Source organism: Vanellus vanellus (assembly GCF_965231255.1).
Source record: "Vanellus vanellus genome assembly, chromosome: 1".
In the NCBI taxonomy this organism is placed as follows: Eukaryota; Metazoa; Chordata; class Aves; order Charadriiformes; family Charadriidae; genus Vanellus; species Vanellus vanellus.
The window spans coordinates 134,178,951-134,203,453 of NC_138905.1; the positions used below are offsets into that span (position 1 = coordinate 134,178,951).

The following is a 24,503-nucleotide window of genomic DNA, read 5'->3' on the forward strand; positions in this document are numbered from 1 at the left end:
AACAAAGGAAGCCCAAGGATTTGGAAAGGATTAAAATCATTATTTGGGAGCTATTACTCTATCTCCTCCTCTATAAAAGCACATGCAAGAGAAGGAAGCTGAGCACGAGGCATATTTCTTTTGAACTTTTGCTATCTTGATGCACTGTTCAAATCAAGCATCCTAAGAGCATAAAATTATTGTTTTAAATTAAAGATGTTGTTAGTGGAAGTTGTTGTATAAGGTGTCAAACCTCTAACGTCAAAGTCTTAAACTGACACTGCTATTTCCTCCCTTATACTCTTCCCCACTGAGTCTCTTTATAAATTCTGTTTCCTTTCAAGCCAAATTAATAAGGCCTTAAATTAAACACCTGTGTTCAAAAAAAGCCTAGCTTGGATCTGAAACAGATCCTGCTAAACAGTGCAGAATAATTGAACAAACAAATATTTGCAATGCCATTTTTCTACTTACAGGTTTTTTGTTTCTCCCAAAATAAGACATCATCTACCGCAAACTCCATTTTGGATGCATACACTTCAGAAATTCATAAGCACCCCAAGGTCAGCATTTCCTATCAGCTGGAATTTGCCAGCTCCCCACAGACCCTGAGAGGTTCTGTGGAAGTTGAACTCTTCTCCCTAATTGTACAGCGAGTCTTAAAAACCCGCTCCTTACTTTTTCTAAGCAAAGTTACAGTAAGGATCTAGAAAGGTATCATACCCTTCTTAAGTGCTTACCCTTGCAGAAAAGCAAGGTATGATCTTGTAAATGTATCCATCGTTTCCAGAGGAATTTTAGCAAAATCTCCTCAAAATTTTTGTACTGTAAATACAAAAAGAATTCCAGCAACTCACTTCTGTGGACTTGACCTGGCCCACAAGAGCCCAAAGGAGTTTCCACAGTAAGAAACACGCCATATAAAAGCTAGGTGTTACCCACACAGCACATGATTCCAAAAAATCCTACTTCAATGGTAACTTATAGGTGTTAAAGACATTAAGTATACCAGCTTCTACATGAAACAGATCGATAACTGATGACATTTACCTATTTTGTCAAATTACTTTGCCATATTTTTTCTGTCATCTACATTTACATTTATTCTAACAAGTTTTAGCCAACAAAAATAAATTTTGGGAAACCATGTTTATCACATGTCATATCATACTTACGTTAAACCCATAAGTCATATCATACTTGTATTAGAAGTATATGCAATGTGCCAAAAATGCCTCCAAAATAAAGAAACTAGGCACAGGAGATTATACAGGAACAGCCTGTTATTGAAGAATCCTACACCATCCTGAGTCTATGCCTCCCTCTTTTCTGCTTGGAACATTTTCTATACAGCTTTATCACTGATGCAACCAAAAAGAGTACTGTGAACAGTAATAATTCATGTAAGCTATATATTGTTCCCTGCACTTTCAGTTGGTTAAAAGGAGGACTATCTTGAGGCAAAATACACTCTTGAATAATATATGGGCAGAAACATGAGTAGTGCAGCACAGTGCAAATTCGGAATCGCCCGAATGCCTTTTTTTTGTTTACATTGGAAACAGTTTAGACAGACAGGCTTTTAGAGGAGATTAAGGATGGAATTTACAGGGAAGTTTAAGGTAAGACAGTGCCTAAGTCTTTCTGAATTTTAATGGGGGAATCATGCCTCTCAGTTACAGAGCTATTTAAAAAAAAAAAAAAAAATCTATTCTGTAAGGCAAAACTAACACAGAAGATTCATATAGCTATCTAACCTCAGTAAACTACAATTTATAGGACAATTTTGTGAACATTAGCTTTTCATTGACTTTAGGATTAATCTCAGTGGTTTTATTATTTTAAAAATTCAGAAGTTATTTACATTGCAGACATCCTGCCAGCAACAAGTGGAATACATCCTGTTACGCATGTTTTCTATCAACACAGAAAAAGATCAGGGCAATCACTTGAAATCCTTTGAATTCACTGCCAAACAAACTACTATGAAAATTAAGCAACGCTACAAGAAAACAGAGGATATCAGTAGAGAATTTAAAACCATTTGACACTCAGTATTAGGATATATATAATGAAAATTAATATTCAACTATTCTCCTACTTTGTTATGCTGCTTATTTGAAAGCCAGTGGGCTTTCTGAAATAACAGACTTTTCATAATTATCAAAATGTGATCCTTGTAAAAAGCATTCGCTAGCAAGTTGGATCTTTAAAATAATTGTGTGGAATTTCTCCTCCCCATACTTATATTCATTCTTTGAAATATATAGTACTGAAAGCCAGGTATTAGTTTCACTTTGACAAACACAATACACCAAAATAACTGAAGAAAATACAGAAAAAATAGTTTTAACTCTAAAATAAATTTAAACTTAGCTTTTTTAGATTTTGATTCTCCACCACATAAATAACACTTACATGTGAACAATATTTCCCTACAGTTTTAGAGTTAGGTCTTTAAAAAAATTTAGTCAAAGCTATTTCTATAGTTGATGAGTGATAACGTAGGATGAGTTACAAAGAGCAAGTTGAAAAACAGATCCTCTGTTTTCAACTGCTGAGCACTATAGGAAGTGTGAAAAAAAAAAAAAAAACAACAAACAGCAAAATGCAGAGACAAAACGTAGTATCTTCAGAAATCTCCTAACTAAGAATCACTGTAAGTAAGAATACCTCTTCTCTCCAGAAAAACAGGTTCCTGGAACTGGACAGTAAATTCCTTATGACAGTGGCCAGAGTACAAAAGGACTGATTTAGACTCTTGCCAAAAAAAAAAAAAAAGATTAAAAAAATGCTGCAATACCTACAGAAAAGATTGAATATTTGAGCTCTAGAAATTGGAAAGTGAATGAATTGCACCTTTGTAAAGATAGCACAGGAAGAGCAATCACATTCCTAAGAGAATGCCAGCTGGCTCTCACTGTGGAAGGGTGACATTAAAACAGAAGGAAGTTACTCGTATACAAAATCAAAGATGCCAATTATCGTAATTATATTGTTGATACAACAAAGCAAGAAGATATGTAAACATGTGGTTTAGCCTATTATTATATGTAGCCTCTACATCAAATGTTACTGCTGAAAAATTAAATTAAGTTTGTCTCAGCTCCCTATGGTCCTTTTTCCTAGAGCTATAATCAATTTTTTTCTGTACATCTCAAAATACCTAGCTTTACTAACTCAAAAGACACAATGCCCAAATCCTACATTCAAAATTCCATACAACTAGGTAAGAAAGCTCATCTTAAGGCTTGTCAAAGAGTTTTTATTAGTAGTGTTAGAAGTAAGAATCTGATCTTTCCATCAAACAAATGCAGTGTAGCTGCACAAAGAAAACTAGAATAAATACTGAGTTGATTGGAAATTTTCAAGTTGATGAGACAACTTTGCTACATAGCACCGTCAGAATTTGTTGGAAAAACTAGCTAGCATAAGCAGTGAATGCTTGTTGATGTGCTTCTTCAGATGTGTATACATAATAATGTTCTAAAACATTTTTCATATTAAATTGATCTCATAAGCTTTCTTACTGCAGAAAAATAAGTTAGTCACCAACTGTACCTGTAAGTAATCATGGGATACAACACTTATGAATAATCTATACAGCCAAAAAAAAAGTATTAAAATTCAGCCTGACCTGCTTAGATTTATCAAATTACATTGCAGAGCTCAAAAGATAGCTTCCCATCATTTAAGTTCCACATATGTACGGTATATTTGATACCAAACTTAGCTGCAGGGTATACTGAAATTTTACACTAATTTGTGCAGAGGAGCTGACATGATGTACAGTGGCCTAAAGCTAGAAGTGGAATCCCATGGGGAATGACGAAACACACTTAACAAATGACTTAATAATGGCAAACTAGAATATTTTTTTTGTCAGTTAAATTGCTTACAAAGACACATGTAATTAATACCATGTATTGTCTTTCACTACTCTTAAGAAACCTTATACTTTGGAAAAAGAATAGTTGCTTTATATACTGACAGTCTGCTCTTTTCTGTTACCAAGCCTCACCTTAGAAAAGGTAATTTTATTTTGACAGTTCATCAATCCTAAATAAAATCACCAGGAACTAACATGCATCTGTTCACACAAAGAGCAATTTGCATGGTATTAGTTTTCTTGCCTATCATATCTGCAAAAATTTTTCATCTTAACTTCCCAAGTTTAAAAAACTGTATTTAAATTAAGCTAAACACTCTAGGCATACTGGGAATTTTACGTGCTTTGTTCTCAAAAACTATGTTCTACACATTCCAGTAGGTTTGGAAAGTAGTAAGTTTTCCAGCTTTCAGGAAGTAATCTTGCTCTTAAACCCCCAACAGTTCCAACTCCCTGCATCCCTTTTACCCAAACTTTCTATTACACTAAACCCAACTGTTTATTTAATAGAGCATAGGTAAGCAGAAAACACCCTAACATATCTCCCAAGCCACAGCTATTTGGCCTAACTCGATACCTGTAGTGATATGCAGAGGATCGGGCCTTAACTTACAAACATAAGAACCATGTGGCTTCAGAAGAGAAAAGGAAACTTTAGATGTTAGAATAAATAATGATTTATAAAAACACATTTTTCTACACATTTCTTCTCTACACATGCCGATGTGCCATGACAACTCTATCTCCAATTGACACAGAATATAGTTATACATACCACAGTTTGGTGGTTAACTTGAATCACTTCATCCCCAGCATGGATTTTCTTGCACCGATCTGCAGGTGACTGAATTTAAAATAAAAGAGATGATAAAGAATACAGTTCTTACTGGTCATCATCTCTCTTTCAGCAGTATGATTGCTAAGCTATGTAAATCGGCTTAGATTGATAATTACATTGTACTGTGAAATAAAGAATTAAAGAAATATTTAATAAACCAATTCATTGTTGTTGGAGAAAAATAATCTGTACTATTGTACACAAGACAATTAAATGTTAAGAAAGGTTTGATTTTTTTATTATTATTAAGAATAACCAAGTCCTAAGGATTTCTTTTTAATTTCATTCTGCCAAAAGAGTGCTTCAATGTGCCTGATATCTCTTAAACCTTGAAAGCCAATCTTTGGCTGAATTTTGAACCTAACAAGACTAACTGGCAATTGCTCATAAACACATTTCACACGTTGCCTTTTTATTCTACAACATTTCAATATGTTGCAGAGAACTTCAGTACAGTACTGTTCTTCAAAGCGTACACAAGGAGAGAGTATTAGATTAGATAATAGCTAGGAAGATCACATAAGTTACATGGTTTCTGGGTTGTCATTAGAGTGAAAGAAATGCAACCAGAATCAAAATCCTACAAGGATCACACTTTCAAAAAGCAAAGTAGCTTTGTTCTTTGCTTTTGCCTCAAAAAACACAACTTAACAGCAAAAAAATCCAAATAAAAACCCCCACAACAAACAACACTAACCCTCCCCCATAAAGAGACATCCCCCCAAAACCTTTCCCTTCTTCTGACTTCTACATTTACAGTAGAACAAGAGTTTTCTGAAGGAGATACCCCTATGTTTATAGGAAAATAAGTTCTTTCAGCTTTTCATAGAGTGACATTTGATTTTTCTCTCAATACTGTGGCTGCCAGGCTATGAAGGCACTTAATCAACTTAAAGGTGGAAGGTGAGACTGACAGTTTGGCAAAAACCAAGTTGCTCAGCAGTAGGTTTCTGAAAACCTGGTATGAATTTTACAGAAAGGAATGAAATTAAATTCATTTTCAGGGGAGATAACAGGTCATCTCAAGAATATGCTCCAGGTCTGGAATGTGGACTTGAAATTGTAATAACCTATGCACTACATCCCCATTCAAAATGTATGTCACATCCCATAGCTACGCCATGACTTTCTAGTACAATTGCACATAATTCATGGCCCAAGTTAAAGACAGTGTTTAAATGGAAGATATCCAAGAGAAACATGAGGCTGAAAGAACAGTCACTCATGACTCAGTCCTAGGTGACAGTGCTCAGAACATCCTAAATCAAGCTGGGCTGGTAAAAGTGCAATTTTACTGACATAAACAGCAGCCTTGACTTTTTGGCACTATTTCAACATTAAAGGTGTTGGCTGAGTGACTTGGGGAAAAATTTAACACTGCTGATTCTGTTCTAATGATCTCCTTTCTTCCTGCCATTTCACTACTCACACTTACTCATTCATACCTCTAACAAACTTTATAATCCTCCTGTGTAATACTGCTATTTTAGCTCAGATCTAGTTACACCTAAGACTTTCAAAATGTCAATGAAAGTGAATCTTGTATCATTACCCTTGAACTCTACTGGACTTTATTAAGATACAAACTTCCCCCTGTATTGACTTCAGCATTTACAGCTTAAATCTCAACAAAACAGGTATTTTGTGTGGCAGTTTGCCAAGCCAGTAAATATGGTCTGAAAATCTTCAAATTGGAAAAGGCTACTTAAAAAAAAAAAAAAAAAACAAACAAAAAAAACAAAACCCAAAACCAACTCATTGCACTTATGCCTTGAACACTGCAAGATGAGGTAAAAATCATTTATAAAGGAGTCTCAAGGCTGTGGTCTTATGAAGAGGTTGCAACTCCCGTTCCTTATTGCTTTTTCCTCCTAAGTAAAGAATACAGACCTCGCTGTAAAGAAACAGTATCTTTTATCATCACTAAGGAAAACAGAGGAGAATTGATAAGCTCTTTCTTTTTTATATATGCTGATCATTAAGCAAAAGATCCATTCACGAAGTCCTACTAGGAGGAGCAAAGTGTGTCACATGACAGGTATATCTTCATTAGCTAGTAATTCAGTTCAACAGGGAGTTGAACAACAGATGGAAGTACCTGTTGCTGAGGCTTACACAATCATACCATACAAGCTCTTCAGAATCTGCCTAGGATTTATTCTTCAGAAAAGATTTTGTTTTGCCCTTTAGACTACACATAGTCTTTGTCCCATTCCCCCCAGTATATCCACACCGTGTGAAAGACCAGTTTAGACTCCCTGGAGCACATTTGCTGGATAGCCAGAGCGGAGATTTTGGTGTCATTTCTTCCGAAAGGGCTCTTTTCCCTGAGATCTAAGGGCAACCCACAAACTCAACCAGTGCACAGTAAGTGGGGATACTGTGAGCACCCTCTTCAAAAGATACACTTCTGGTAGAGATGCATCGCACGCTATTACTTTAGAAAATACTCCTTTCTATTAGAAAACCAAATTATAAAATACCCATATTTGAGGAATACATTTGTTTTGTGAATTAAAAGAGTCTCTCCAACATGGTCTAAAAGGGCTACTCAACAAGAAAGCTGTAATCTCTTGCTGGACCAGTACACACTTTAGAATTGCTACTTCCAAACAAAAGAAAGACGACATGAACCAGAAAACTCAGCTTGCTCTAATGCTACAGGACCACAAGAGAGAAGCTCTTATGGGGCAGTGACCTGTGAGGAACCCTGCTCTCTCACTGTTCAAGTTTCAGAGCTCAGCTGCTTTGAACTGCAGGGCTAATGTGTTGGGAGAGACGACTCCTAATGCTGAACAGCAAGATCCAAATTCTAATGGGCTTTGTAGCTGGACTTCAAGCACCTTGAATGCCAAACAGAAAAAGTGGAACCGCAGTTACAAAAAATACTAGGTTACATTAATGCTGCTAGCGCTGCCATGCTACTGTGTTTATTAAAAAGCCAAGTGCTTCTCTCTGATCTTTCAGCAAAATGCCAGACAAAAAGCTGTGCCAATATCTCGCTAAGAGGAGCGGAATTTATTTTTTGGGGGGGTGAAAGGAAGCAGCTAGCAACTGTGTTTAAAAGCAGGAAACACCTTACTTTAAGGCGTTACTCATTTTCAAAAAGGCTTTAACACACAACAGGTTTTTCCCTGGATAGCAGACTGCAGCTTCTCTGTCAGAGAGTCTGCTGTGAGCACCTCCAGGCTGCTACAGTAAGCGAAAGAGTCACTAACAAAAGCAGAAAAGTCATAATGACTGAAGCTTCCTGACGTGGCTTTAAATTATATTCATGAATCACAAAAGATAGGAGTTTTGAGGGAATGCATTAAGATTTTATTTTTATCTTTGCCCCTGGGAAATTAAATTCAATATTAGTAAGTCATGGAAAGAAATTGTTCCTTTTTTCATCCAAGAGAAATTCAACTGTAAAAACCATCCTCTTTCTTTCAAATGTTTGCTAGATGAAGCTTAAGTTTGGCTCTCTTGTTTTTGTTTACTTTTCCTAATTCCACTGATGATATCTGTAGGTCTGACTCCCTAGGATTTTGATTTCAAGGTTGGAATTCCTTACATTTTCCTTATTCTGAGATAGGTGGCATTCACAGAAGTTCTACAACAGTAGAACTTCTATCTATCGGGTATAACCCATGGATCCTGCCTGCAGCAGAAGGAAAAAGAAGAAAGGCTATCAGATTGCAGTTCCTAGGAAGGGATGAAAACAATACTCCTATTTCATTGAGATGCTAACAGGACCTCACTGAAGATCAGAGGCAGCAGCTGTACGTAGCATGTGGGTAGTTTGCACTTTCCACAGTATAACACAGTAGCCGGATAAAACAAACACTTCTGACAGCTTCATTTTAAGAAAATGCCATCAATATCTTTGAAAGGAATTGCCTAAACCATTACGGAACAGTTCAGTGTTGTTTAGCGGCTTGTTCCATGCTCACTGAAGATTAAGGATAAAAGCCTTTCCCCCTAAAATGATCATTTTGCTCACTTCCTAACAGCCAGCCAGTTCTCTAAATATGGTCTACAAGGAAAGGAGGTTCTATTTCAAAGGCAGTTGAAAAGAATTCTATTAAGTTTTGCTTGCTGTTTAATACCTTCAGTGAGAATCAGCACACCAGTAATAAGCGTTCCTTTCTATAAGCATTACTCAGAAGTTCATGCAGAAATATATGGTTATTTGTCAACGTGAAGGAATGTCCTCATTTCCATGCATTTATTGATTACAAAATAGAGCTTGATAGATGGAAAATATAAAAGCTGTTTGTCTAATACCGCAGCAAATTCTAGCATATCAGCCTATACATAATAAAGACATTTATTCACAGAGCAAGGTAACTCCAAGACAGCTAGTTCCTATCTTGATCAACTCCAGCATCTTAGGCAAGAACAAATCGAAACTGATTCTCCTGGTCCTCAACGGGGAACAACTCTTTTAATTCTGAGGTAAACAAGCACAAGCATTTCTGCTGTCCAACATGCTATTGGTCCTCAACAGCCAACTAGCACACTTTTGCAAGCAAAATGTAGCCTATAGCAAAGGGAAAGCATAAAACCACAGGTAAGGTCAAAAGGCTTCCAGGCCTGAACATACAGTATTAACAATACTTACATTTTCTGTTGTTCCAGTAATTACATGGAGACCATCATATGTTGATTTAATGTACATACCCTAAGAAAAAGACATCATGGGAAAGAATTTTTAAAGTGTTTTACAAACCATCACCATCCAAATATAATTTGCATATCTCTAAAAGAAAAGCCTTTTTTTTTTTTAATATTTGTGGACTTTTAATATATGCTATGAGGAATTTGTCTCTGGATAGGAAACTGCTTTTTTGTACACTTCAAGAACAACAGCCCAAATGATTCCAGCCCTAATTATCAACAGCAAACAAACTTCTTTTACCAGAGTCATCTCCATAAATAGTTCCCAGTGTTTTTAAACACTCCTTCAACTACAAATATAACAACATCTGATTACAAAAAAAAAAAAAAAAGAAAAAAAAAAAGAAAAAAGAATTACAAATTGCCTTAGGATGATCAATACTTCCATTTTGCTTTGGAAGCTACAGAAGGCTTTAAAAGATCTGGAGTCTCTGGTGGGCAATGCTGCAAACTTAACTCTCAAACTGATAACCAGTGCTCTGAACTGTGCCTGCAAAATGGCTCTAAGACTTTCTGATAGCCTCACTTATCTCAATGAACAGGTCGGCTATAAAACTCAATGATGAAAACTTAGATGTCAACATTGTTAGCTACCTCCCTTCTTTCAAACAAAAAATATGGAAAAGGAGGGATATCTTATGAACAGACAGAACTTCCTCCATGGGTAGTCTGAGACAGTGTCTCAAATCTGTTTTTTCACCAAGTCATAATTCAAACATTTTAACAGCATCCACTAAGACAATGAGAGAAGGAAAAAGAAGAGACAATTGGTGTACACTGAGCATTCACCAACTTCTGAGAAACCTCCTTTCCTCTGACCGGTTCACAGAAAATAGGTAAATATTGAGCCTGAGTTAACATTCTCTTCATAACCTACTTTTTCTCCTTTTAATCAGCATGCCACAAAGACGTCTGTTCCTAACTGAGGAGGAGGGTGCACTCACTGGTGATTAAGTATGGTAAAGAGGCAAAGAAGACATATCAGGTCAGACTGATCCAATTTGGGATCAGAGCTCACAGACAAGCGGGAACAAAGAAGTACCCCCACTTAACATAAGTGGATGATATCCCTAGTAAAAAATAAAAAAAATGAACTTTGTGAGTTTCTCAGGAGAGGGGGCTCAAAACTAAACTCCTATTTTGCTCTGCACAATACATAGCAGTAAAGTCATCAAATCCAGTTGTCATGTTGGGCTGCCACAGCCAGAAGAGAACAAAGCAAGAACCTGCTCATTACTACACAGACAGAAGCCCATTTCATCACGCTTCAACTTCCAGCTCCTCTATGCACCTTCAGCAATTTTTACCATTGATTGGCTCCGTGCATGTAGGTTCCTGCTTAATTCAGTTACCTCAAATACAGAATGGCAATTTCTTAAATACTTATCCTCACAACACCCCTGTGAGGTAGGGAAACACTAATACACAGACATTTTACAGACAGGGCAATGAGCCACACAACAGGCTGAGATATGTTGGTATCTGTTATTTGGTGCGCACACCTACCCTGAAACCACCAAAAATCAGGGCCTAAATCCCTCTCGGGATCTGGATCTAAGTGACCTGACCACACACCTCGTGACATGGCAAGAGCTGACATCACAGCGACCTCATGGTGACAGGAGGTATGAGTCAGGTCCCCACACAGAGCAATTTCTGAAGAAAGCCACATCTTTGTTTTTATTGACAGTAAGTTACTGCTTTCAACTTAAAAAAAACATCAGGGAGAAAGCTAACGATAAAGTCTCACACTTAATGGTTACACAGTGCTTAGTTTTGTGCAAAGCTTTATTCTGAAGGATAGTAAGATCGCCCAAGTATGCTGTTGAGGTAGAGTGCAATTCACATCCAATTTAGTCTTTTCTACAAGTCTGAAGGACTTTGAAAAAGCAAAAGAGGAGAATTTGGAGAATTTTCTTTAAAGGGTAAGATCAAGATTTTGCATACATTAGGAAAGAGAGGGAAGAGGGAAGTTGAAAAAAAAAAAAAAAACCAAACAAACAAAAAAACCCCCACAAACCCAGATTATATTTATTCCACATGTGCAAAATTGATAAATGGTACACTAGTACCATGCCACATTAATTTTGCAGGAGCCAACATAATTCTGTCTACAAAGCAGCTTTTAAATGGGGGGAGGTAACATTTTACAACAGAAAGATGAGTTACCCTTTCACCCACATTCCTCCGCTCCTCATTTTGAGTGAACTCGTTTTAAGTATGGGAAACAGTACAGAGAAGAGAATGTCTCTGGCATACTTTGTTTGATCCAGAATGGAAATAAGAATATGACAGACATTTACAAGTTTTGCCCTCTCTGCCTCCTTGTGGCTGCACAATATCAACAGTACGTTTAGTGGTCAAGAATACAGGGGAGATTAATGTGTACTCTTCATTTGTACCAAAACAAACTGGCAGATACACATCTTAGGTATCCAAAGATAATGTCATAGTCCCTATGAATTTGCAAGAATTGGTTAGGTCAAATAAAAGGAACGATAATTTAGTTAATATGACTAAAATAACCATAAGGTAACCACCCTATTAATCAAGAATAAATGTATGCCTAGATTAAAGATCGGATAACTCATGCTTAAATACATCAGAGATTGTCCTGATCAGTTATGGGTAGAAGCCTAATTTCAAACCAACCATGACATTTTATCTTGGTGTGAACTATTATTCAGTTAAGGGTTAGAAAAGAGACTTCCCCCCCCCCCCCCCCTCCTTTTTTTTTTTAAGAAAGAAAATAGAATCTGATATACTTTTAACATATTTTATGCAATGCTGGATGACAAGAAAAGAAGATACTAATTCCATTTTATCTAATACATAACTGAATTTTTACTCTTTCACTGTGACACCATCTTAATGGAATCCCCCAAAGTTGCTTGTGCCTCTAACTCCAAACTCAGGAGAAATATTAGGTACAGTAGTACACTGGATTCCCAGAAAATACTTTCCAGCCAGGAAGTCAGCAGCGCACCTTTAATCAGCTGCCACACTCTGCTGTATCTACAACTTGTATTTTATGAGTTTTATGAGGGTTGTTTTTTTTTTTGTTGTTTGTTTTGTTTGTTTTTTTTTTTTTTTTTTTTTTTTTTTTTTTTACATGACAGGCTTATTTTGTGTTTGCTTCAGCAGGCAAAGAGGAACCCAGAACAATCAGTCTCATGTTCTGGTGAATTCACCTTTGCATTTCTGAAGCTAGCAAGCTAGATTAATAGCTGCAACTTGAATTCATATCAGTATCTGAACTGACTAGGACTAAAATGATAATATGATCAGGAAAAAATTGAAATTCAAGATTAACCCTTGCCACAGTTCTCCAATATTCCATTCTATATTAAAAAAAAAACAAAACAAAACACAGAACTATTGAAGAAAATCTTCCCAAGGAAAACTTGGTTACCTGCTTTTTGTCTAATAAAAGGTGTACAGTATTCTGCTTCTTTGCAAAATACACTCACTGTTTTCAGTCAAGGAGTAATATTTTTAAGACTGTTACCTAGCAAAAGATACTATCTAAGCTAGTCAGTTTTGTCCCTCTCTAGAACATCAGCAGTGTAAAACCACACAAAATTAAATTCTGCTTACTGATACAGATGAAACAACTTCCAAGTCTTCAAAACAAGAAAAAAAAAAATGAAGTGATGCGAGTGATTGCAAAGCTGACCACAATAATCCCTTTTAGGGCTTTTTAAATAATGTTGTACCCTGACAACTCCCTTTTCACCCTTACTTCGCAGCCACTGCAGACCGTATCTCTTCCAACAGCAAAACTCACTGAAAAACATGTGTATGCATCCAGTCACACAACTCACCTGGGTAACAGACCATGGATGGGGTGGGGAGGGGGAAGGGCAAAATAATAATAATAATAAAAAAAAAAAAAAGCAATACCAAAACCCACCAATAACATTGCTTTACCCAGTACACAAGAGTTTCCCCACATCACACCATAACAAAATTTTCTGCTTGCCATGTTATTTAGTCTCTTTTTTTCTGATTGGTGTTCGCTAGTTTTGATACATTGTAAACCTTGCAACACATTTACCTGTTCCTTCTGCATTACAGTATTAGTCTGCCAATTTACATTTACCTCTGAGTGATACTTACATGTCCACAAGGAAAGCTCAAACATAGTAAAGGAACTCTCTGTGCTGATTAAAACATCCTGATAGTGCTCCAATCTGTTTTAAGTCATAAAAACTCCAACCATGTTCTCAAGTCTGTCATACATTTACCATATGAATTTAGGGAAATAGCATTGTTTTCCAAACTTTTTATTTCCTTCTCTTCTTTCCTTTTTCTCTCCCTGATCTACTTTAGCTTTTTAGACATTAAATTTGAGACGTTAGATATTCTGTTTATGCCAGGTGACCAAAAAAAAAAATCTTCCCAGTTAGCAGCCATTCTTATCCTTTTCCTTCTGCTTGAAGATTTTATTTAGTGATCAGCACAGCCAAAATAGAACTGATGTGTGGGTGAAAAATCTAGAAGAAAGTTGACAATAATCCAGTTTTCCACATCCGTCGTTCCACAAATCCTGGAAGAAGGTCCAGAAGTTATCAAGCTTCATATTCATCCAAGTGCTCCTGATGTGCAGAGGATATTCACAACTGCAAGCTCCACCATCAGTTCTTAAACTGACACGCTTAGCACTCAACGGGGCAGTACTGATATACATTCACTGTATCTTAATTGAAAGATATTAGTTTAAAAAACAAACACACACACAAAAAAAAAGCCCAACAACCCAAAAGCAAAGCTTTCATATAAAGCACCAAGAGCAATCTGACAAAGATGATTTGTTACTAAAATTGGCACTATAACAAACTGAAAGGTATGATATTCATCCTTCAGGCGCAAACGTATTGTCCTTAGTGCCTGCTCTGGAGAGCTCACAATCTAGACGAGTCAGCACAATACAGAGGCAACAGAATAGTGGGATACAGGCAAGGATAAAGCGGAAAAATATGACTATATCGAAATAGCTTCTACTGCTTGTGTACTGCACAGTCGGTATTTTCCACTTTTTAAAAATACATAGAATTATTTTTAGGACAATGACATGGTAGTCCTCAGTCAGCATCAAGACCTTGTTCCGTTGGTTCACAAACACATATTAAACGGAAAAGCTGTGCCTCAAGAGCTTCCAGTTTAAACAGACAAGACAGACAGAGGGTGTAAAACAAAGGCACAGAGGGGGAAGAGATTCTCTAGCTCATCAGCTACCCAGCAGGAACAGACCCATGAAAGACATTTTTATTTACAAAAATACCACTCAACATTTTTCAGTCACTGGGGTTTAACAACACCCTACACAAAGGCTTAAATGAGGAAGAAAAACAACAGTCACAAGACAGAAAGAAGAAGAAATGAGAGTTCAGATTAAAAAATAGACAGAATCCAAAAAAGGTGATCAAGAGAAAGGAATATTTCTTCATTACAGTAGAAGATAGGATTTTGAAAGGTTGACTGCAGTGAGCTGGTGGAAGACTTAAAATTACAGGAGAAAGAGAGGGAGGAGAGAATCCATGAAAAGCCGAAATCCTGGAGGACTAGTCTGAAATGGACCCGGAGATAAAAAAGAAAGCCAGTGGAGGAAGGGAAAACAAACAGCATACTAAAACAAAGGATGGGGCAATATTTACTCATCCAAATGTTTGGGGTTTTTCTCATATTTTAATTGTGATTTCCAAAACAATGGAAAATTAATTTGTCAAAAAACCAAACCAGACCTCAAAACCCAACAACAACCAACCCACAAATGAAAATACTCTCCATACTGTACCATCCAAACAACTGCAAAAACCTGCTGCAAAGAGTACAGCAGTAGTCCTTCTTATTCAAGAAAATTGCATGAGAATAAACTTGGGCAGAACTTGCAGAAGTTACTTCATTAGGCAAAGAATGGCTAACTGTGTTGTGATCACCTCCTATCTCCAAGGATTGCGTGAAGAGCTATTATTAGTGATGTAAAGTCATAAAGTTGTAATTGTTATCAGTGTTGGTTTTTTTCCACGCAGTGGGTGTAGGACACTTAAGTAAACAAAAGATCAATGGTCAGCTCTTGAACTACAAACACAGGATGGCTGCGCTGAGCCTTTACAAGCACCTGATTAAGCATGCAGAGTTCTTGCAATAAAATTCAATAAGCTACTTCTCAGCAGTGCTGTAGAGCCCCTGAATAACTTCTAAAATAGCTTTATATCCCAGAGATACTATGAAGCATATTCCAGAATTTGACAGGTTTTGTGCATAAGCCCACGCAAGCTTCTTGGTTGAGTTGATCTTAGTAATTTAAAACCCTTCAGACTTCAAGATCCTAGAACAATCTGAACCATTTTTCAGAAGCTGGTATAAATGGCAAGAACTTCTCGCTCATTTCTCCCTGGTTACTTAACTCTTTGCATACATTCAACAGCCTTACAAAATACCTCCTTGTTGGCCCGCCGGCATGAGAAACCAAACTAGCATGAGAAATCAAACTATTTTCAGGCTTTAAAATAAAAAAAGCTAAAGTGTCCTGTTCCTTTCCATATATACAAGGTGTATTTTAGACAATTCATTTTCTCATCCTGGATGATGGGTTTGATTAACTGCGTACTTCTTACCAGCCCTTCACTTGGCTTGATGTTTGTAAGCTGGATCACTTCAAGGTGAGCAGACTGGGAAACCAGCGGATCAGAAGAGAGAGAGATAATGTGATCACAGACTCCAGAGAGAGTTTTACACTAGGAAGAAAAAAAGAAAAGAAAATGTCACAATAAGTATACCATTGCTACCTATTTGCATATCAACCTACGATTTGAAGCACTGCATTTTTAAAGTACATATTAAAACACATTGGTGAATCTACAAGGAATGAAGGAGGATGGGGAAGGGCCTCAGTCAGCAGCACAGTACAAAATCCCTTTTCCGTGATAACCCCAAACTGACACAGCATCAGACCTGGGAAGAACAAGAGCAAATGCTTTTGCATCTGAGTAGACAGAGAAAGGGACTGTGCGAGCTGCTCCCATGTGCTCTCAGGGTTAGGCGCCCTTGTCTCTGAGCCGTGCTCAGGCACCCACGGAGCCCGTGGTGAGCTCCTACCCCCCCCTTTCCACCCACATCTTTGGCAAAGGCATTAAGCACCCCCAAACCCCACTCATTTCCATTGAATGTTCAGATGTTTAGCACAGATGAAGATCAGGCTCTTAACGATGATGTGTAACTCCCATTAACTCTGAAGTTTATTCTGTACTAATAAAACACGCTAATTGACTTTGGACTGACTTTTTCATGTTATACTGCTGCCAAGCATGATTTACTATTGGAGGCATGAAGATTACAATAAATAACCACTTCACGACGGGATGATTCTTAAACCTTGGCAGCCTCCTCACAGCAAGACAGAAATAAAAAAGTTTCTAAAATAGCTGGGACTGTCAAACTAGTGCTGTGTATCTACTCATCTCTCACTCCCTGAACACCCTCTTCTCAGAAGCAGGGAAGCTGTGATTTTTTTCCTATCATTCTCTCATATTTCTGTAAGCAAGTGACTTTTGAGAGTTTCAATGTTTTCTGTGAAGTCCCCTTTCGGCAATTAAAACTGATTTTCAGTTCAGGTTTCCAAACACATGTTTTGTCAGCAAATTCAGGGACTAGGATATTCTTCTGGTCACGAAACTGCAGGTACCTCCAAAACCAATTAAGAACCAGCTTAACTGCTCTCAAATTCAGAAGATAAAGGCTAATCAGTCTCCTCAAATGACTGAAACAACTGGACAGGACTGCTGCATCAACCACTCTTCCAAGATTGCAAAGCACATTTCTTAGAGTAAAAACATATCTATAACAATGCTATGGAAAAACAATATAAAACTGAATATAATCTTCTTGCCAAATCACCATTAAAATTCCAAATGCCTAACTACAAATATCTCATGTAAAAAGGAAAGTAAAAAAACTTAAGTGATAAAAGCAACAAAAAATCCAGTGACAGTGAAATCTTAATCCTGTTACACACCATTGCGTAGGGATTTTCTCCTCTTTAAATTATTTACAAACAGTTGGAAGTTTAGGTTTGTACAGAGACAGCTTGTTTATATGTTTCAGAATGAATAAACAAATCAGAAACAAATGGAAAATATAACAGGATTTAAGTTACCAACACGACCTTCTTCCAGCGGTATTACCCTCAAGCGCACACACGCACCCCCCCTTCTGCTTTATCTGTATTTCATGATGCAGAATCATTATTGAAAAATGAAAGTCAAGAAATACATAAAATGGGGTTAAGAATGCTTTGTGCTTTACCTAAATTAGGAGGAAGTGAAAAAGTAAACTTCATCGCAAAATTGATTTTTTTTATGGATTTTTGGATACATGAAAATTGCTTTGAGCTGACATTTTTAAAAGGTAAAAAATATATGAAATTCCATAATAAAAATAAAAGCTTAGATTTCCTGTTTGTTTGGGTTTTTTTTTTAATAGAATTCTGACATGGTATTTGTATTTTCATCTCTTGTAATTGCACTGACAATTATTGAAAAATTACTTTTAGGAAATTACAGAACACTCAGCTGTCCACATGCAAAGTCAAGAGACCTACATTATAAATCACTCTCTCGTGATGAAAGCTGAATTTTTCATATATCTTTAGAATTTTATTCACTCACCTATTCTTCCTAATCATCTCTTCTAAAACTACCAAATTTATGGGGTCCTTAGCAGTTACAGACAAAGTTCTACTAACAATGAATTAATGTATGAATTTTTTCTCCTATTCCCAACTGTTGCATTGCAGAGAGATGCCAAAACGCACAGAAAATGAGTGTTCCTACCACCTAACACAAGGTATGCCATTTAAAGTTCACAGACATGGCTCCTCGTTTAAAAAAAAAAAAAAAAAAAAAAAAAAAAAGTCCTCATCTGCCTTGACAGATGATGAGGAAAGGAGAGAAGTGAGGCAAGTCCAGGATGTGGCATGGAACAGAACATTAAGCTGAGATGCATTAAACAGCTCCCCGGAGCAGCTGCTATCCCTCTGCCTTTCTGTGAGAGGGGTACAGAGAGAGTCCGTAAGCCTATGGAGATCAGCATGCCAATATAGTTATCTTGGTTGCAGTCCTAAAACAAGGTGGTGTGAATTTTCCTCAAGAGGATATCTGGGAATATTGCATGCCGTAATCACCAAGTTACTATGATAAAAAAATCTGCCGTATGCTTCTATGTATTTCTAAAAGATTATTGTCTTTCGGGTCTTGTGGCTTTCTTCTGATCTCAGATACTTACACTGCTGTCCAACAGCACGATACCATGCCCAGTCCAAGCACAATAAATGAGCCACAGCAAAGTCCCTAGAGAAGACCCCACGATTTAGAGGATACTCTTTCAGATTAAGGCTTCAGATTCTATGACCTTTCCAAAATGTAAACACTCATTCAACATGTGGGGATGCATATATAACTGTCTTACTGGAAAACTGATATTTAGGGGCAAAACTCTGTTGCACTATTATAAAATCTTTTCCACTTCATGAGCACCCAGATCTCACCAGGGTGAAGACAAAAGTTGAAGACAGAGAACCTTTAAAGCTCCATTAAAAGTTATCAGGTTTATTACCATATAATAGTACCAGAGGTGACTGGAAACAGCAAAATAAAAACAGAAAGTGCAGAAAAGTGAAACTGAAACTTCTTGAATTACTTCTCTCAGTTTCTGACCAACAGAATTAGCTCTTTTTCTTCTAATAGAGCACTAGTGGACCTGAGTGATTCAGTAAGACAATGTGCCATGAACTAACTGCACCCATAAAGAGTTTCTCAAGAAACAGTCAGTCCAGATAATGAGACCTTAGTAACTACGGAATAGTTCTGTCCAGCAAACTCATTTCATTAAAACATGTTTTGCTTTGCTTGGGAGAACTATCCTTTCCTTTGGAGGGGAAAGAATGCTTGCTGTAGGAGGATTTTGAATTTAAGACTTACTGCTATTGCATAGCAGACTGGCATATTCATGTCGCCCAACTTCCAAGGAATGACAAGCTAATTTGTTTTTAATTAAACTGCTCATCTAATTTCAGAATACTATGCACTTTATTTCAGTTTTCTTCATCCAGCAACATTTCAAGACCTTGGGAACAAAAAGCAATTTTTTTTTTTTTTTTTTTTTTGAAGATGGGCCTGGGTTCTACCCAATGATCCAAAACTTTCAGCTGCTAAAAGAAAATATCTAACACCACCTTTAGTTTTCTCCTGACAGTATAAGAAGCCTGTTTGTGTTAGAATACTTACAGAACCCTATAAGCTTCCCTTAACTATTATACATTTAAATAATTTTGGTTAAATACTCTTTGGCTAAAGAGTTGGGCTGTAAGTAGGATTGAGTGTCTCTTAGACTTGTGTGAAAGGCAACTTTTCATGAACTCTGAGCTTGCCCAGAGCCAGAACAGCAAGGGGCCCGCTCTTACACCACGGGTATCATCTCCCTGCTGCAAAGACAGGGTAGGCGGGGTCTCACTGGAAACATGTCCAGAGACTGACACAGGCAAAATAATGCATTTTTCCTTGCCTTTATTCCTAGAAAGATCTCGTTTGTGATTTGTTGTTTTCTTGCACGTACGTGTGTGTGTGTGTGTGTGTGTGTAAGACAGAAGAAGGAGTAGGAGGACAGAAATTCAACCCCAGGAACACACCAGAGCTTGCACAGCTCTGGGACACATTCATATGGTACAGACACTTCACTTTACAACAGAGTTTAACCAGTGGCTCTGAACATAGTTACCATCCAGTTCCTGCCCAGATTACTGTTGTCGACTTAATTGGCCAAGGCTTTTTAATATACCAATCAGTATAAATCAGCACACCAGACAAAAAAGCCTTTTAACTAGGATCAGGCTTCCTCCCCATCAGGCCTCTTTACAGAAAAAGATATTGGACCAATTCAGTGGATCAGGACCTTCCATGGCAGAGATGCTGCCACATGGCACAGCAACAATGTGAATTTCATGGAGGCAACATGCTGTTGCATTTAGAAAGTTCTGAAGTAAACCACCTTTGACCTCTCCACGCTCCTCCCCCTAAACAGTTCACACTGTGGCTCATCAGGTTCATCCCATAGTCATTCAAGCAACAGCCCAGCCTAAAGCTAAAATTATGTTTGACACTACTTTACTTCCAGCTTGACTAAATTTTCCCTAAGCTTCCCAGACTTCACTGGAGATTTCACCTTGGCAGATGCAAAGCCAATTGGATAAGTTATGTAGCTGCGAGAAATATGGGGGGGGGGGGAGGGGTATTATTACATTTTTTTCATTATTATTTATTAATAAAAAGTTTTAAAATTATTATTTTATTAGATGGAAAGTAATGGACTGACATAGTATTTTACATGTAGGCTACTGAATTAATTTGAGTGGAAGAAAAATCACACAAACGGTGCACTTTTGCTACTCATTTTGTTCCGAAACTTATGAACGCATTCTTTTTCACCATAACTATTCAGCTCAAACTGAATCATAGATGTGTATTTCAGTTTCACTAAAATTGGATGACAGTACAACTCACCTCTTCCCTTAAATGGTAGTTACCTTCTGTTACTTTGTAAAACTAAACTTCTGTTTATGAAAACACTGTTAATGAGATGAGGATCCTTTACCTTTTGTAACTCTTGATTGCCTACTGCAACGCAGTACTAGCCACAGTAAGACAAGCATTCAATTGCTCCTACAAAAATCAGCAGGCATTAAAAATGCCCAGCGTTTCTCAAGCTGCACTCAGCTTTCAGTGTGCACGGTATCTGAACAAAGGAAAAGGATTTGGCCAGGCCAAAACCAAAGCAAGTTACAAAAGATTAACTGAGAGAAATCAACACATGATTACTTTTTCTCCTGTTGTCACATAGTCCCTGTTCTCACTAGAAGCCTTACCGCAATGACTTCAGTTCTCTTTTGCAGTAACTCATCACCGCACTTTAGTAATGAATTCTCCTCGCTATTCAGTGACAAACTTATAATTGCGGATTGAAGCTACATCATAGCCTTTATGGGCAAAGCTAAATGATTCAAAGGAGGATGAAAAATATCACTAACACAGCATCTAGTCTGGCAGAAATTCAAGGATAAACATTTTCTTTCACTCAGTAGGCAACTAGTTTATGATTCAGACCATGAAGAATGAAAGACAATGCTTAGTTTCCACCTGTATTTTTGGACTGTAGTGTACCAATTTCTAATGTATTTTCCCCAATTGCTCCTTCTTTCAGCCAGGAGTATAAGGTCCTAAAGGTGACTACATTAGATTTGCATCTGTTCTGATTCCCTGTGGCTGCTTCAATTTGTGCTGGGAAAACGTTTGTCTTCTGCAGCAGAGTGGATGTAGTTAGGGACACGGCTAGCTTCGGAGGCTTCCACAAGCCGTGGTCTTTCCTCAAACTGTTCATCCATTTTCTGTTCAATTCAGGCAGTTCTAGGGTCACAAAGCATTTCTGGTCAAGCAAGCAGACTTGTGTTTGTTCCCGTCCTTAATTTTACCCAGGCTAGTGACCAAGCTTAAATCTATCTTGCCAAGCATTTGCAATATTGAAGCATCCTGGTTTAAACGCATTTTGAGGGCTGAGCACAAGAAAAGTGCCGGCCTCCCTCATCAACTCTCTCACCTACGTCACTGAATGAAGGATGCCAAGAAAACACACAAACTTTCAGGGCTAAAAGTAAGAAAAAAAACATCTTGGCAATGTTAAATTTAATTTGTTGGGAGGGGGGGCGGGTGGGAGCAACTCAGTTAGTTACAACTGACAGAGATGAAGGAACTTCCTCCATGACCGTTCAGGATGAAGTCTAACTAGTTAGCTTAAGCCAAATCAAATAATTATTAATCAATTAATTTTAGTCTAAAACATTTGTTGTAGTGTAGGGAATACATCAGTAATTCTGACAGTCTTAGAACCATCTGTGCCTGCGCTTGAATTTCTATATAGATGAAGTTTAAAGAGTGAACTAAATCTTATTTTGGATACAAAAAGGGAGGCTTCTATTACAGTGAAGTTTGCAAATTGGGCCCAGCAATGTATAGACTCTTGAAAGGAAGCAAGGTTTTTTTGGTTTTTTTCTTTAATAAAATTCAAAATGATACATTTGACAATGCATTTTTAGCTGATTATAGTTCTGTAACAAATATTCCAATATAGTGGGCAGGAGTGAATTATCATCACTGTGGTCTCTGCAAGGCTCTTAGCAAAAAGAGAATATTCTGATCCATTACTTGGTCTTTTCTTTTTCAATTTAGTAACTCTTTTTAAATTTAAATAGCTCATTTGTTTTTCAAAACCTTCTAAATAATAAATTCACTCTGTGGTTGTACTTTCTACAGTTTTCCAACTCGATAAAACTAGATTTTGGTAGGAAAAGCAGCATAATTTTAAGGAAGTGAAATTCCTTAGGAAAACATTATCATTTTTCACAGAATTAAACTAAAAAGAAAATCCAGTTAAAACTTACTATTAATCTGACTGGAGCTCGGCTTCTACTTTCTATAATTAGACCTTCTTGCTTTGCTCTCACTTTAATACTCTACTGCTTCACGTGGACTAATCTGAACTAGATATTTCCATCATATATAGCCTTGAACAGCTGGATGGAATCAATGAATTATTCTTCAAATATTTTAAAGCTCCATTCAGATTTTTGCAACGATTAACTTATAACTGCCCAAATAAGCAGAACTGATACCCTTTTAAACAGAGCAGTTTTCTGTACATTTTTATCATCTCAAGTTAAATCAATATAAACATTTGAAATGTAAACTAGTAAGAGCATACTAATTTCCGATTTTGAAGCAAACCACACCTATGGCTTATCCTTTCATATTTAGCCTCACTGTATTTTAAAACCCGTTCTTCTTTAGTTAATATTTTCTATTGCCATCTACTTGTGTTGGTATTATTTTCTGGTGATATTTACTCTCTGTTTATATTAGTAAATTATTGCAATTATTATTATTTAAGTATTTATTTATTACATCACTTACTGAGCAAATGGTAACCGGGAAAAATCACATTGAAAAATGAAGTGGCAGAAATATGAAGCATTTCTCTGTATTCATGAATATTTCAGAAGCATCAACATTTTAATGAGCAAATACCAACACATTATTCCTGTGTGTTTTTGCATTTCTTATTCCACAGAAACCAAGTGTTTCTGTGATCACATTCACAGTAAAAAAACCTTTAAGAAATCTAGTTGTCTTTAAAATAATTGTTTCAACACACCTGCAATTCTAGGGCAGAAAATTATAGAAGAGATTTTTTCCCTGACACACTTTGCAACTCCATTTAGAACAAATAAACAAGTTGAAGTAGGTAATTTCTTCTTAAAACTTCATCAGTTTTCCATAAGACAAAAAGGTCTTCAGATACATTTTATGCATTTAGTTGACGCAGATTAGTTTACTACTTAACCCAATATTGTGAGTGACAATCAAAATACTTATATATAGCATTTGAAACTTGAATTGCTTGGAGTAAACAAAAATATTTCGTTCTTGAATATAAGATGAAGCTATACAGTTCTGTCTCCACATAATGCCATTTGTTAAATGTATCAGTGATATCTAAAAAGCTAACATCTGAATAAAGTTCATTACCGTTAAAACGTACTATCTATGTACAAGGTGATTCGGCAGTCTCTCCACATGAACACCCACACTACCACCTCTGAAAGAAAGAGGGCATTCATTTGCTTTTCAAAAGAAATTACTTCCATTAGAATATGAGCACATTAAGTATTTTTTTGGCCCTACCCGATTAAAGCAAACCAATCGGTCATTTAATTGAGGATCTTGCCTTTGGTGAAGGATGCTGCCTATTCCACCATGCTTTAGAGGAAAGCCTGAAGACTCAGTGATGAGTTAACTTTGGAGGTATCCATGAATGCACTTCAACAGCGGCAGAGAGGTCTCACATCCCCCACCTGCGTCCACACACCCTCCTGCCTCCTCATTTGGCACAAAGTAAGCTTGTGCCAGGGATAATGGGGCACCATCCCCACACAAAATGTGTTTACAGAGCTCCAGTCCCTGAGCCATGGTACACAAGTTCAAAATAACACATTGAGCCATGTGAACAATGAAGATGTTTATAACGCAG

General features: G+C 37.0%; 1 protein-coding gene across 4 annotated transcripts in view; it reads right to left on the minus strand.

Annotated features, from left to right (window-relative positions):
• The window catches only part of CNKSR2 (connector enhancer of kinase suppressor of Ras 2), a gene marked incomplete at its 5' end in the record, with an annotated part of 219,304 nt that overhangs the window by 113,628 nt on the left and 81,173 nt on the right, over nucleotides 1–24,503 (minus strand). For all 4 annotated transcript variants that reach the window (XM_082491745.1, XM_082491744.1, XM_082491743.1 and 1 more), the window contains 3 exons: nucleotides 4,644–4,712; nucleotides 9,313–9,372; nucleotides 15,989–16,108. In XM_082491745.1, the coding sequence (XP_082347871.1) occupies nucleotides 4,644–4,712; nucleotides 9,313–9,372; nucleotides 15,989–16,108 (249 nt within the window). The remainder of the gene's footprint in view (nucleotides 1–4,643; nucleotides 4,713–9,312; nucleotides 9,373–15,988; nucleotides 16,109–24,503) is intronic.